The sequence below is a fragment of the Brassica rapa genome, chromosome A02, assembly GCF_000309985.2.
Source record: "Brassica rapa cultivar Chiifu-401-42 chromosome A02, CAAS_Brap_v3.01, whole genome shotgun sequence".
NCBI classification, from domain to species: domain Eukaryota; kingdom Viridiplantae; phylum Streptophyta; class Magnoliopsida; order Brassicales; family Brassicaceae; genus Brassica; species Brassica rapa.
In genome coordinates, this window is record NC_024796.2 from 30,058,954 (window position 1) to 30,075,458 (window position 16,505).

General features: G+C 29.3%; 1 protein-coding gene and 2 long non-coding RNA genes across 4 annotated transcripts; 1 reads left to right on the forward strand and 2 right to left on the reverse strand.

Annotated features, from left to right (window-relative positions):
- The first annotated feature begins 5,243 nt into the window (after positions 1-5,243).
- On the forward strand, positions 5,244-16,504 carry LOC117131919. The gene is made up of 3 exons (XR_004455365.1): positions 5,244-5,255; positions 5,324-5,326; positions 16,223-16,504. It is a non-coding gene; the product is annotated as an uncharacterized LOC117131919 (long non-coding RNA).
- On the reverse strand, positions 9,210-11,336 carry LOC103854976 (post-GPI attachment to proteins factor 3). The gene is made up of 5 exons (XM_033285044.1): positions 11,151-11,336; positions 10,632-11,088; positions 10,349-10,545; positions 9,857-10,044; positions 9,210-9,793 (listed from the first exon to the last, which is right to left on the reverse strand). Exons 2-5 carry the CDS (start codon positions 10,788-10,790, stop codon positions 9,507-9,509), a joined length of 831 nt encoding a protein of 276 aa, XP_033140935.1. The 5' UTR covers positions 10,791-11,088; positions 11,151-11,336; the 3' UTR covers positions 9,210-9,506.
- LOC103854977 lies at positions 11,605-15,329 on the reverse strand. Of its 2 annotated transcripts, none has more exons than XR_004455364.1 (3): positions 12,704-15,329; positions 12,270-12,628; positions 11,605-11,893 (listed from the first exon to the last, which is right to left on the reverse strand). It is a non-coding gene; the product is annotated as an uncharacterized LOC103854977 (long non-coding RNA). The 2 variants fall into 2 exon arrangements; XR_004455363.1 differs by having other exon boundaries at positions 11,605-12,004.
- Position 16,505: the final 1 nt, after the last annotated feature.

Genomic DNA, 16,505 nt, shown 5'->3' on the forward strand with positions numbered 1-16,505 from the left:
AAATAATTTATTTAATATAATTTTCCTTTTCTAAACTTTTAATCAAAATATAATAATAAAAGATTATATTGAGCTTGGTTCTTCAAAATTGCTAATTAGATGATTGTGACACATGTCAGTTATATATTTAAAAATGTGATATGTGTTAAACTATCTCATAATCAAAATAAATATACTAAAATAATAAACAAATTTTCTTAAAAATTAATTATAAATATTATTTAATAGTCTTATTAGTATTATTATTATCATTTTTATTATAATGTTTGTTTTAAAAGATACTAAAGATAGAGAATTATAAAAGGTAAATATTAAGTTTTAACAAAAAAAATGTTAAACCAAAAACGAATTGTAAAATCCTACGAGTACAGTAAATTATTTAATAAAAACATGAAGAAAAACTAACTTTAAAATAAACAATATTAATTTTTCAAAGCCTAATTGAAAGAAACTTATAAAAGTACTCTTATTATTTTCTTATAGGTAACTAACTTTATTTTTTAATAAATAATTAATTGTATGTTAAAAATTACGACCAAAAGAAACTATAAATATTTCACATCTATATTTAAGTTTAAGCTTCTACATATTCTTTTTACAAAACACAATATTATTTACATGAAAAGTATTACTTGAGTATTTTTTTTTAATTTCTTGATACAAATCAACTTTTTATTATCCTTATTACATCTTATGATATTAACATAACTTTTAATTTTGATATTGTTGTCGTACATGAGTATGTGTGAATATGATGAATATGTGTTTACATGTTCACATATCTTTTTACCTTTTACCTTTTAACATGTAATTTATTTTTTAGTTTGTCTTTTCAAAATTTTATTTATCATGATGTAACACAAATATTTTTTGTTATACATTTTAAGGTATATTTTATTATTTATAAATATAGAATTTTAATAGAATTAGATCAATAATAAGGATTATAATAGAATAATAAAACATTAAGTTAGATTTAGGGCTTAGCGTATAGAAACATTTTAAACCTTAAATTTTAAATTAAAAATATTTAAAATAAAATTATTCTTGGAGAAGGTACACTAATAAGAAGAATTGATTAGTATATCTGAAGAAAATGTAAGAAAACATATATGTGAAAATGACGAATCTATTAAAGTGAATCCGTACTGAGAAAAGGAACATCATCAAAATGAAAAAAAAAAAAAGAAGATGGAGCTCTGCTTGAAGAACATTAGTTTTTTACTTTATATATTAAACTCGTTGTCGTGTAACTACACAAAGTAAAATATGAAAATATGTATGAGAAAAAAATAAAGAAAGAAAATATGTATTAGAGGTCACATAACTTGTATAACAACAACTGTGCTTTAATGGTAGTTGGTTTGTCTCTCCAAAACCCAAAAAGGTCAAAGATTCGAAGATTGGAGATGAAACAAAGTGTTAAATATCAGTCTATAATCTTCTAAGTCACAAGTTGTGGGTTTTTGGTTACATGCACCACATGGACTATAATCCTTCCAATCATCGACAGCTCTAGCTTTCATCACAGCTTCTTCGTCTTCGATCGGCATTATCTTCTTTGTCTTCTTCCTCTCTTCTCAAAGGGTTATCATTGCACCATGACGTGCTTCCTTTCTTCTCAAAGTTGAATTACCTTTTTTGTAATCTCAGAAAGGCTATAAGTTTAGCAATGAGTATGATTTTGTGTTTGCTTGGGTTGGAAATATGAGCTATCATCCTCTCTCTCTCTCTATGTGGAAAGAGCTCCATCAACGATGATGCACTAAGAGGATGGTTCTTCTGTTCGTGAACCTGGATACTTAAGCACTCCCTTGTAACACATCTTGTGCAAATGTGGCAAAAGTGATTGGTTGTGCTGGTCTAGAGTATTGCCTCTTAGCAGTATCTGTATGCCAGATTTCAGCTTTCTATGTGCGAACGTCAAGAGCACCCTGAAAAAAAATTAGCCTCCCCATTCAAATTATAGGATTTTAAGTAACATTTTCTTAGTTTGTATGCTTAACAAAGAGGTATTTGCGATGTAAAGAAAGCAATACTTTTAACTGTTTTCCTTGATTGTGCGGAAAGCATTTCCTCTTCTATCTTTAGAAGTTCCAACAGATCAATAGCCTGCAACAAAGCTTAATCATCAGAAGGAGCTATATCTTGTGATAGAACATAGGATTCCAATAAATGATTTTTAGACCAACCTTACAAATAGCTCAATTAATCGTGGAGTGCAACACCTGCAAATAAAACATGCATTAGAGATCACATTAACTTTTTTTTAACTTCATCAATGAGAAGAAGCCCGAGTCCGATTCACATCCCATCTTCAAATAAGCAGTTGTTGATAGATATTTTCATTTTAATTAGCGAATAATGATGAATCAACAACGACTTCTTGACAAATACTTACTTAAAAGCTGAATAGTATCAGTATTCCAAAACTCACATCTTCAATTTGGGAAAGACCTGTGGATATTAAAACTAATAGAAATCAAATCATGATAGACATAGCAAGAGAAAGAAGAACATGACGAAATGATTTATTTATATGCGTAACTTGGAGAGTGAGAGAAGGAACATCCATGAACCGAGCCCGACAGAAGCAACCACATTGAGGATATACAAAGCTTTGCCATTGAGGTTATTGATCCCCACGACTGCAATAACTCGGCCGCGAGAAGAGGTGAGGCCCCTGGTAGTGCCAATACCTATAATCGAATGGAGATGATTAAATAAATTTTATTTCTAGTTGAGCTAAGAGATCATTGAAGATCCGGGTAATGTAAAGAGTTTGAAACTAAAGTCGTGGGTGGAGATATTGGTTCAAACCAAAACGCTTGTGTTCATATATAGGCGGAGCTTCAATCGTTTACTCTGAAAAAAGATGGAGGCTGTGAAATCTGAAGAGACACGGTAGTTCTCCGCAAGCCGAGCATCGATAGGGAAGAAACGTAATAACTCTTGGGCCAGACTGACAAAAGTTGAACCCATTTAGTTTTTCAGTTGACACAAGCCCATTCAGAGAGAAACCGACTTTCAATTATGAGTAAAGAGATTGCCACGTGTTCTATTTTGCCCCAGTCTAAAAGATGAGCTGGATAGTCTAGGGAGAGAGACCAACTCTCCTTTATTATTATAAGATAAGATAAGATAAGATAGATAAATAGATATATATGTATATATATCTATTTTTTCGGAACTTAAAAACGGCTTGTAAAGATAACGCGTGGAACCATGGTAAAGATTACAATTGTGAAATAATTAGCTTTGTAGTATCTCTTTTTGACTTTTTCTTTTAATAATTATTTTGGGTTATTACACAATCGTTAAAAGACTTAGAAACTAGTAGTTTAGGATCAAATCTGCACCTTGCGCAGGATGAGATAATATGAAAAATATTAATGTTATTTGTATATAAAAAATCCTCACATATACGGCGATGTAGAATACATTCCGGACCTCAACTTTGCATTACCGACGGTTTACAATAAATATAATAATAATTTAAAATATAAGGTTGGTCTATTTTGTCAATCATTAGCAGATCACGAACTGTTAATATGGGTATCTCATTATTGTTATTCGTTGTTATAGATTTAGTCTGCGAATATTATATATGTGGCAATATAAAATTTCACTAGAAAATATAAGGTTGGTCTAATTTTGCTCAAACTCATTGTAATGATGCCACGTAGGCAATATAAAGATGTAAGGTGATAACACGTCAGCAAAATTAAAATGTAAATAATACAAAATATAATGTTACATATTTTTAAAAGATCCTCAAATAATATATAGGAGATGGTAGAGAAGCCAAAAAGTTTGCACAAAAACATAAAGACCACTAGCTTAAAAATACATCGTGCTAATTTATATACAAAATCTAGACTAAATTAAGGACATTTAATGAAGTTTACCAATAAATCTTGAGATGATTTGAAAATCTTTTTGTTCAATGATTTTATTAGTTTCAAATTTAGGAATTTTTTTATCACTGATTTATTGAAATTGTAACAGAAACAGAGTTATGTGATCAACACATACATCCACTAGTAGGTGGTATAAATAAGCTAACGATAACATAAAACAAAGCCAAAAAGAAGGTAGGTCTAACCATCAAAATGGTTATTTCAGATCAACTTCCATCATCATTTCAGCAACCCTGGCTTCTTCATCCAAAGGTGATGTAACCATGAGATGCAGGCATTCTCAGATTTGTAAAACTGCAGTATGAGATCACGTATAATATTATCCATGATTATCATAACAACTTGATTCTTCATCGGAGATGAATGGTCCAGCGACCAGAGAGTATTCCCACTGAAATTTAAAGATTTTCCATAAACAAACCAAGAATTGAGGATTCCAACTATATCTCATTAAAAAGCTTCCAATCTATTGAAACTATGAGAACTTAAAACTTTCATCAATTCAAAAACAACTACGACCCAAATTTAGGATTGTTTACCATCAGATTTTCATACATCTATATCACTAAAACTGAAATACTTTTTCAAAATAATATTTTCTTCACTTTAATATTTATCAATTTGTGCCACTAAATTAATAATAATTATTAATTAATTAATTATTTTGTTAGATTCTTCTCTATCCAAACTTACCAATCTTAATAAATTTACAGAAATTATTTATTTTATTATATTATTCTCTAACCAAAATTACAATCTCTAACCAAATTTTACAAGAAATTAAAAATATATATTTAAAATGTGACTATAAATTTTAAATGGTATATATTCATATATATTATTATTTCATTCCATATACAAAAAATAAAATATAAATATTTTTGTTAAAACATATAAATTTATTTTTCAAATATATGGTAAATAAGTTGATTACATATTAGTATAAGAATACAACAAATAAATTTCAACTTAATATTTTCCTCAAAAATGAAAATAAATGTTTAATTTATTTGGCATATAAAAACTTAAAGACATATCTATCTATATTAGTAAAAGATAAATATGTTTTATTTTAGTAAGATATATTTAGTAATATACATAAATATAATAATTGATGTTTTAATTTATAAATAAATACATCAAAATGGTTACTATAATTGAAAATATTAATTGGTAAATATGTTATATAACATATTGATTGGTTTTATATCCAACTGCAATATGAGCAATCAACAAGTTATAGATAAAATATCGATCTATCATAAATGATATATATTATAAATCGAATAAATCCAATTAACACATGCTTGTACAATCATTACATTGATTTCATAAGTCTAATATTATTATTTTTTTTTATATATTAAACAAATACCATGGATCAAGCTATAGTACTTGTTAAGATTGTATTGGATACATATTAAATTTATCATTTTTGAGTTTTGCATGTCTACAGACACAAGATGATTGTATAGCATGTTGGAAGATTGTACCCATTTGTACTTGGTTTAAAAGATATAGATTATTTCCATAACATGTTATTTTCTATATGACCATCTAGTAGTATATATAAAGTTTATATTATACAAGTTTACTCAATAACAGATTACTATGCAAACAATAAAATAATTCATATACCAAGTACATCTATGGTTCGCCATGCATGTAATCTGTTATTTTTAATTTTATATAATTATTTAACTCGTTAAAAGCTAATGTTTCCATGCATGGATATTAAATGAATATATTATTATATTCTAAAATATTATTAAATTGTAAAGGTTTATTTTGAAAATGTGTTAGAATACCTCCAATGGAGAGATGTAGATGGAGTTTTTGTTATTAAAAATAAAAAGAAAATATTAAAAGGAAAGAAAGAAAACAAGTAAAAGTTTTTATAGTTAAGAGATTTTGAGAACTCCAAAAAAACTTTACTGTCCATATGTCTATCACCTTTGTATTGGTTGGATTTTTGAAAACAAAACTGGAATTTACATAAGTAATTAGGTCGGTAACTAAAAAGTCATATTTTGATGTTTCTAGAAACCTTTACCAATGGGTTCTTTCTTACCAATGGTTACCCTTATAGTGTCCACCTTGCATTTTTATATATCGACAATCTATCTATATATATATAAATAAAGTATATATAAAGTACTGTTTCTTCACTTTAGGATGCGCCACCTCAGCATCCACGTCACTAAGTCGTTTAACCTGAACGTGACACCTGTCCACTTTTGCCTATACGTTGCGTTTCATTTAAAAATTGAATAGGTATGGGTTACATCTTTTACGTGGGCTTTAGGCTAAAACCCATCCCAATAGTGAGCGTGTCACATCTCTACACAGCATTTCTGATTCTAGGGATTGAGTTGAAGAAGTCGGCGCGATGAATATGTTGGTAGAGATTTTTCTCACGTCGTTCAATCTTCTTTCTCATTGACAGATACATCGCCTTAAAACCCTTCATAACTCCATCCACCATAATTTATCATTTAATACGAAGTTGTATACCTGCGACTATAAAAAAGTTAGACATCCTCCTCTCAAAATCAGCTTTCTTAACTTGCAAAGTAAATTTAATCTCTGAGAAATGGCTAAAGTCAAAAGTGCTTCTTACCTTATTCGTCTCGGCCACCTCGACTCCTCGCCATGGCACCCCGCGACTTCTCGTGCGACTTCTCAGCCTATATCTGATAATCAACTTACGTTACACCTATTTTCAGTTTGGTCCTTTCTCTTTTGTTTCTTCTTGAATTCAGTCTCACCTAACTAAAGGAACACTCCACGTGTATATGCAATTAAACATATAAATTTTTTTTTTCCGGTCAACATACGTTTGATTGACTATAAAGTAGAAGAGGACAAGCCCAAAGAGTAGATAGCAGCCCAAGCATTCAAAGCCCATCCCAAAATCTAACAATACACGTGAAAAAGATAAAACATCAACCCTTACTCTTAAGATTCAGTCAAACGTATAGTATGCAGAATCCATCACTTTATAGCGCAAATAAGTCAAATGAATAACAAAACAAGATCTTTACTGAAAAAGAATAAAAAAACAAGATACATTAACCATTATTCGTAATGCCAATTCATAATCACTCCAACAATATTAAAAAATGAACATTATATTGACCATCTCATATTAAATTGACTTACAAGTCAAAATTTAGAACACAAACACACAATGCTTAAAAAGACACATTCACTAACGTATTAGGCGACTGGCTAAAATTTTAAAATCAATAAACTTTATTTAAGTCCGATAATAAATATGAATTATATCTTAAGGTAAAAAAAAGACACACTATAAAGCCACAAATTTTTAGTAAAATATAAAACGTTGATTGATTATCTACTACGATCATCCGATTTTATGATTTTGAATGGTGATCGACCGCATCGCACCGTACCACCGTAAATAGTAATAAAAATCTCTACATATACCTATGTATCTATATATTTTTGTTACTATTAAAATCACAACTGCATTGTCTGTAGTTTTCCCGCATGTCACCCTTTGCAATCTATAACACAAACACAATGAAAATATATCATCCCGCCCGTAAGATTTTTAAGGTCAAAACGAGTGAGATATGAACTAAATTATCCAAAATGAATTATATGAATGCATTTTCCCTAAATTATTTAAAATTATACCAACTACCTGATAAATCCAAAAAACCTCAAATCACCTATTTTTTTTTTCTTGGAAAAAACCAATTTATCCATAAAATTTACTCAAATTAACCAAAATAATCTGAAACGCCCGTAACCGAAAGGGACCCGGTTTTGTTTTTGATATTAGCTGGTTCCTCAATTTCTTGTCCAAACTGAACCAAAAACCATAATAACTGAACGAGAACTGAATCAAATTATAAATAACCGAACATATCTTATATCTTTAGAATTAAAAAAATTAAATAAAACCAAATAAACCAGATCCAACCAAAAATCGAAATGCCTTCTTATCTTAAAGGCCACTTTGACAAAAAAAAAATCAGTGCACATTTGCTTGTAATACATATCTGATTGACAAATAAAGTTGTAAATTTCATATTAGCTTGACCTGAAAGTTTATATTAACACCATCCTAAAATTTCAATAATAAACCAATTGTTATCAACTTTGTGTATTTTACAAAAACGAGTTCAATAGAAAAGAATGATAATTTTTTTAAAAAAAATACAAAATAGCATTCAATACATAATTTAAATAAAATTGTTTAATCTACAAAAAATGTTAAATAAAAATATAATAGAACAAATTATGTTAAAACATGAAAAGAAGATATTTGATGAAATACGAATTATAAGCTTTCGTTCAACACATCCAACACTAAAAGTTATAGAATATGGTTACTTCTTCTGGCTTTAGTTGATGAAAACAAAAACGAATATAAAAGAACATTTATATGTAGTTGGGTTCATATTGATTTCCAAATGATTAATAGTTACATTACATTTTAGTTCCTTATTGTTTAGTTATGTTTTGTTTCACTCTAACTTCTTCGAATAAATTATTTGATTTGAAGAGGGATGTAACTAAAGTTAAAATAGCATTTAGCAAAAAAAAAATTAAAGTTAAAATGGCATGAGAAAAATTCTAAAAATTAATTAACATTTTATTCCAGATATAATTAAGATCTGAAACAAATATATTCTAAACTATAATTTCCTGATACATTAGAAAATATTAGTTATTATTTATGATACTATTAAACTATTTATATAGTATTCTAAAACTGACATTGAATTGTTTTACCAAATTTTATTATAATTTAACTTATTTAGCTTGGAGGTAGACTAATTTATATTATCATGAAAATTAATTAGTGTAGATGTTTTTTTTTTAAATTGAAACTTCTTGAAATAAATATAGTATTATCTATTTAAAAATTAATATTTTATTTTATTATGTCAAAGTGAATTAATAAAAATAAGAAGATATATATATATATATATATATATATATATATTATCTCAGTATTCTGAACTGTTTTTGCTAATTTTGTATTCTCTGAAAATAGAGAATAATGAAGGATACTTTTTTTTTTAATTTCAAACCAAAAATGCTTATTAAAAATAACAATATGATTTCAGAATTCTATTCTTATTGTTTTTTATAACATAGTTTTCAATCTAAAATTATTTTTTAAATATCTCATAAATTTATATAAAACAGTTTTGATTAACTTGCCGACCCTAGTATTTCATATTTGATTGTTTCCTAAATTTCTATGTTATTTTCTCGTTTGCAAATTAACTTTCTAACATCTCTAATCACTAGAGGTAAATGAAACATATTAACATAACTCTCTTTTTTTTTTACATTGAGAAAAAATGAAAAGGACTTTTAAGAGTCACTATACAAACTCTCCGGCCGACGAGCCTTAGAGAGAAAAAAAAACACAAAACATAAAGAGCACAAGACTCCAAAACAACTAACAAGATTCACCACAGAAGAACAAACCACTTTGCTTCTTCTGCGAAAACACACCTAAAAACAACTTTCTGAACACCGGAGAAACTCACCGGAAAAAAAAAAGACAGAAAGAAAAGATAAAACTGTCTTGAATAATCATCACTTTGATTTCTTGAGAAGAACAGTGGTTCTAAAAACGGCGTCATCACGGATAAAACTCCACCACAGATAAGACAGAGGGATCCCTGCAGCTCGCCAAAGAGCATGAGCATCAACATAGCCTTTGTAAGGAGGGAAGTCAAGCATTCTCAGACACGTTGTGAGTATGCACGACACAAAGAAAGCTCTTAGCTTCCACTTAGATGGATGCGATGTTAAAACACTCCATAAACCCCACACCACTAGCTCTACTCCTCCTATACCGTATATAACTTTCCTGTGCAGCCCTGTCAAGTTATAGAGAGTGAGAACGTGATATGCATTAGAGAGTCCTAAAGAAGATCATATACCTTCATCAAGGTTGTAGAAATTGAGGTAGATGATATGAGTTGCTACAAGTGCAAGAACAGGTGCAGTAACCATGACTTTGGCAGATTGATCATGTATACTGAAAGACCGTATTACAGCTAGAACTAGCGTATACCCGGCTAGTACTGTAGCTGAAGAGTAATCTAGCCTCTCTGTCAAGTCGACATCTCTATATACAAAAAGTCCAAAAAAAAAAAAAAATGAGACTGACTTGACGAGTTTTAACAATCTAGGTGCAAGCCCGGTCCAGAGCATAGGTAAAAGAACTGGTTGCTTTTGATCAAAAAAAAAAAGAACTGGTTGCTTATCACATCACATTTTATGAATAGTTTTAGTTGTATATAGGGCATTATGAAAAAAATTATATGTTAATTAAATGTACAAAAAGAAATAATTGAGCTTATGACATTTATAATTTTTTTTTTAAATGTCACTGTTGTATGGATTGGAACATGGAGATAGATGAATGTTACCTGCTGTGACAGACACCACTCCAGAAGAGTGCATTCATTACAATGATGGCATAGATATGCAGTAATCCATTGTATTCATAGTAAGTTTTTCGGTTTGGCTGGAGAGGCAAGTGATAGTAAACGAGGATGAAGTAAGAGACCCATCCATGGAACTGTATTGCAAGGTCAAGAGCAGCGAAAGCAGCGGAGACAGGTTCCTGAAGGTGCATATGAGGAACATTACTTCAAAACAAGTGCTGAGTTTGTTTCTCTTGAAGCTGAGAGTATGCAAAGAGGAAGTTACCTGAATGCCATAGACATGTTTGAGTGGCCATTTACCGAAGTACTTGGTAGGTTTCTCACCGTCTCTTTTCCTCTCTTCTTCTCTAGTCATCATGCATTCGTATTGACAATCACTTTGGCAATCCCACTGCTTCCATCGCAGGTAAAGTGGCTCTTGCATGTACCATGGACCGTCATTGGCCTTTCCATCAGCTGAAAAAAATTTACATTGATGGAAGCAAGTATCCCCCACGCATCCAGTTTTTTGACATTGATCAACACATGACCTGGAAACCAGTCAACATATTAACACTGCTTTGTTAATAATAAACATTAGTTGAATCAATGACAAGGTTATGAGCAAAGAGAGTAATCTTAGACAATGCCATACTGCTAAGTTATTTTCTAGGACACATGCAAAGACGTTATTACAACAAAGCCTCTCTCTTAGGCAACATCAACTGGTCTATCCATCAAACCTTGGTAACAAGTTCTACTTTTATTCTCTCTTAGGCAACATCAACTGGTCTATCCATCAAACCTTGGTAACAAGTTCTACTTTTATTTTTAATTTCTTTCATTCTTCCCATTAGAGAGAAAGAAAAGCTTCCACTAAACAAAAAAAGGAAACACTGAACTCGTCAATAGCATCTTTTCCAACAAAAACAATGACCCTACAGTTATAAATCAAGGATTGTACAAACACACACAAAGATTTCATCCTCTAACGTGTTACAACTCTCACCACAGAACTTGTGATCGAAAAGTCAACCACATAGTTATAATTTTTTTCCCCACCATCTTTTTTAATCACTTCTTCCTTACTTTTTTCTACAAACCCCTTTGCAAATCATTCCTTACTTTTTTTACTTTAATATAATTCTAAGTAGAAAAATTTGGTTAAAAGACTTAGTTAAAAAACTTTCAACTTTTATGTCCTCCATTGCAAGTTTCTTATTTAGGGGTTCTTAAAAAAAATTATGATAAAACAACACATCAATAAGAATAAGCTTTGGTATATCTTCACAATGCAAGTTTGAGAATAAGTGTCAGCTTATACAACTTCTTTATACCATTCACATTAAGATCACTGGACTTTGAAGATGAAAATGGAAAATGCTTTTACAAAGTTTTAAGATCATTACCCACATAGCTATACTTTGCCGGCTTGCTGTATCAACAGCTCGACGACCGGTTATAATCTCCAAAAGCAACACTCCAAACGCAAACACATCCGTCTTCTCATCAACAATCCCATGCATAAAGTACTCTGGAGCTAGATACCTTGTAAGAACAACAAAAGGAACCAAACCTGGTTTAAGATTTAAACATCAAGAAGATGTTGTATTTAAGCAGAATGCTCGTAAATACAATAGTCCCAAGTGTACAAGCTACCTGCATTCAACATGTGAAATTACATTAATAGAAAAAGCCAATCCAAAAATAAAAAAAAAGGCTATCAACGTTTTGATTAATGTCAAGTAAATAACACTGATGAATATGCATGTTAGCTCATGTGTTCAACAACAGAGAGGCATCATCAGGCATGCCTTGCACGGTACATTGTAAGACAACTAAACAAATCCACCTGCTAACTAACTACCAACAAGACTAAAGCATCCAAAGATTCATAATTTAAAGGATCTTAGAGTATAATTACCTCGAGAAAGGCCTTTCAAGATCCACAAAAACGCAAGTATACGTACGCCATTCACTGAGAACCCCACCTACATTGAACAAAACAGCACAATACTCGAAGAACGATCATCAGTTACATTCGAAAGGTCGAGACTTTACCAGCTTGGTGGAGATGGAAACATGCAAGTTAATGACGGCTCCCCTCGCTCTCTTGGAGACTTTTCTAAAGACATTCTCCACGAACCTAAGTAAAAGATCCAAGTTCTATCTTCTTCCTTCCTCTTTGTGCTCGTCTTCGTAATCCTCGTCATCAAACCCGTACTCCGGTCTGATCTTCCGGTTCCAGCCTGTCCGCGCACAGTCGACGAACTCATCCCTCCTCTGTTTCAAAACCCAGAAACAGTTTCAGATAGTTATACATATACAAAGTAGACGAAGACAAGAATCGAATCTAACCTTGATGAAATCGCGAGCGGGAAGCAAAAAGGAAGATCGGGGATTCTGGAGGAGAAGATTAGGGGTTGGGAGTGAGGAGGAAGAAGGGGAGTGGAGATGAGTTTTGGTTGAGAGGAGAGCCAGAGAAGAAGGCGATGAGATTGGTGAGCAAGAGACGTATCTTCCGTTGCCTAATTAACATACGTCTCTTATGGTAATTGCCTTTTTTCTTTTTCTTTAATTCCTAAATAAACTAAATACCCTTGCTAAGAGACCCGGATAATGATGGTCTTACCATCTCCAAGTTAAAGTAGATTGATTGTCTGTCGACAAATTATTCATAAATAGCAAAAGCTGGCCTAGTTTATAAAGTAAGTATAGATAAATTATTAAAGAAAAAACATTTTTAACTGATTATAAAAAAGAGTAAATCTTCATCGTACTTAAAAATATTCTCTGAACATTTATTCAATGTTAGGATCATCTAAGTAACTCTCTGTCCAAAAAACTTTTCATGCCAAAGTTTACTTTTTCTCCTCTATTAGTTTACAAAATAGCTGACTGAAGTGGTGAAGTGCATATAACTTTCTATCTAATAATTTGTTAGGATCAATATATTTTCTATGCCAATGTTAGGATCATATATTTTCTAATAATTTGTGTAACTTATTCTCAATCATTAACAAATATAACTTTCCACAAACATAATTTTGGTGGATGATAGTGGAAGAACTAATCAAACTCTAATATGTTATGAATCTTCCATTTCTATCTAAAAGATAATAACAAATAAATAATATGTTATGGGCGAATACGTGACAGCACGATGGTTCAGAGCCGCACCTTCAAGTACTGCGCGTGTGAAAGAGAGTCGGTCCGGGAAATATTTGGAGTAAAATATTTCATTTCGTTGATGATTAGCTGTTTTTCGTAATTATTAATAAATAATTAATTTGTACTAAGAGTACTACACATTAGTCCTGCCCAAATAGATAATTAATATAAAGTCAAACAAATCAGTGGTTTTTAGATTTTAAGTTGCGATCTTAAGCATCTAGTGATACGACACACACAAAATCATTATTGTCTTATTATTGTCCTAGAAGAACAGAAATCTTTTCTGAAACGTAGTAAATTAAAGATTAATTATGTTGCACTTTGTAGAGCATCTCCGAAAGAAACTATATAACTTTAAATATGAAGTTTTTTGCTCTCCAAAATTTCAAATTCAAAATTTTATATTTTTGTTTGCATTTTGGTTCTTACAATTATACATCACATTTATATTCTCTAATAATTCTTTGTTTATCGTTTTAATCTTTCAAATTTTTATATCTCATAAATATTTCAATTTTTTTATAAATTTAAGTTTTACATATAAAATTAAATAAAGCTAATGAAGATTTAAAATATTTTGACTAGATTTATAAAACAACAATATGTAAAAGAAACTTAACAAAATATTTTTTTAAAAAAATTACATGAAGACATAACTATTAAACAAATTTAAATATTACAAAACACTAATAGTCAGGTAAACGTCATCCGGAACCTCCAAAATCTCCAAAATATTGTTCAAACAAATTTGTGTAACCGAAGATGGTTGATGTTTTTTTATGTATTTTTCGTATGATTCTTTCTGGTTCAGATCAAATGTATTCACAAGTATTAATGTCATTGGTAGAAGTTAAGTTTTGCAGCAATATTTTATTTTTCTCTTTTACTTTTTTCAGATATAATATATTTACAAGTATTGATATCACCCGATTTCAACAATTTTTAGTTTGTAATCTACAAATTAAAAATAAAGAGAGTCTTTTTTAATTCGAAATGCACTGGATGATCATATATGCATAAGGGAAATAATTTTATGGAATATTATGGTATTTTGCTTAAATTTTAATATTAATTATGTTATCTTTTTTAAAAAATTATATTTTAATATAACATTTTACTAATTAATATTGTTGTAATATTTTTATATTTGTGTTAGTAATTTTTTTATGAATTTAAATTAATTATTATAAATATAAAAACCATAGTATAAATAAAAATATGTTTGAAGTTTATTTGAAATTTTGATTTTAGAGAATAATACATTTAAACTTCAAATATAAGATTTAGAAACTTCAAATAGAATGTCTCTTTGAAGATGTTCTAATTAGTTCGTACTAACGATGATGATTTTATTCCAGTTTCTAAACTCGAATCTTTTTCTGAACGAATTTATGAGTTTTTTCTCTCTTAAATCCAAATGGTCCCCAGCAATTTAAACCTTAAATAAAACTGAGAAGGAGAGTACATAATATTAATTTAATCTAATGGTATGAAATCTGTTAAATAAAAAAAAGGTATGAAATCTGAAGTTTTTTTTTGAGGATTATTTTCCATCTTTTTACTAAAAAAATACATGGGTCCCAAACTCACATATGCTCAGATTTTTATCTGTGAATGTATATCTTTTTAGAGAATAGAATAGTCTTTCTCGTGACACTTCATCTGCGGTATTCAATCAAATTGCACTAGAAATATAATCAATAAAATGTCGGTCAAATCAATCACTAAAATATACAGCATTTGGTTGATCACATTTCACAAACAAACAAGCGTGAGTGTGTGACATATGTATTAATCTCACATTCGAGCTGTAATTAATTATGTTATCTTTTTTAAAAAATTATATTTTAATATAACATTTTACTAATTAATATTGTGTAAATTTATATTTGTGTTAGTAATTTTTTTATGAATTTAAATTAATTATTATAAATATAAAAACCATAGTATAAATAAAAATATGTTTGAAGTTTAATTTGAAATTTTGATTTTAGAGAATAATACATTTAAACTTCAAATATAGAATTTTAGAAACTTCAAAATAGAATGTCTCTTTGAAGATGTTCTAATTAGTTCGTACTAACGATGATGATTTTATTCCAGTTTCTAAACTCGAATCTTTTTCTGAACGAATTTATGAGTTTTTTCTCTCTTAAATCCAAATGGTCCCCAGCAATTTAAACCTTAAATAAAACGAGAGAAGGAGAGTACATAATATAATTTAATTCTAATGGTTATGAAATCTGTTTAAATAAAAAAAAGGTATGAAATCTGAAGTTTTTTTTTGAGGATTATTTTCCATCTTTTTACTAAAAAAATACATGGGTCCCAAACTCACATATGCTCAGATTTTTATCTGTGAATGTATATCTTTTTAGAGAATAGAATAGTCTTTCTCGTGACACTTCATCTGCGGTATTCAATCAAATTGCACTAGAAATATAATCAATAAAATGTCGGTCAAATCAATCACTAAAATATACAGCATTTGGTTGATCACATTTCACAAACAAACAAGCGTGAGTGTGTGACATATGTATTAATCTCACATTCGAGCTGTAATTTGTTTATATGTTCATTCAAATCTTCCAGAGTCATCTATAAGACTTATAAACAATTTTTACTTGAATATATCCCTCAATTAAAATAGTAAATGTGTAATATGATTATCATCAACTCAAGAACCGGCGACTGAAATAACAGACATAGAGTTGTATATATACGTGACTTTAAACTATTTTAATTATAAATATTACTAATCTAAATTTTATGATATATATATCTAAAATTATTTAATCCATATCAAAATAAAATTTATAAAATATTCTTCCGTATTAATATTATTCAGTTGCTACGTTGTGATTTCATAAATTACATAGAATTTGTATATATACGAGACTACTTAAAACCAATTTCAATTATAAATATAACTTATCTAAAATATATATTTAAATTATTTAATCCATATCACAATAAAATTTATATA

Bases quoted from the DNA above. Each gene is read 5' to 3' on its own strand.
- LOC103854976 (XM_033285044.1), bottom strand. From the start codon at position 10,790: ATGCAAGAGCCACTTTACCTGCGATGGAAGCAGTGGGATTGCCAAAGT. The intron at 10,045-10,348 runs GTAACATTCATC...TTTTGTATATAG, and splicing joins AGTGGTGTCTGTCACAGCAG to AGATGTCGACTTGACAGAGA. The intron at 9,794-9,856 runs GTATATGATCTT...ATAACTTGACAG, and splicing joins TTTCTACAACCTTGATGAAG to GGCTGCACAGGAAAGTTATA.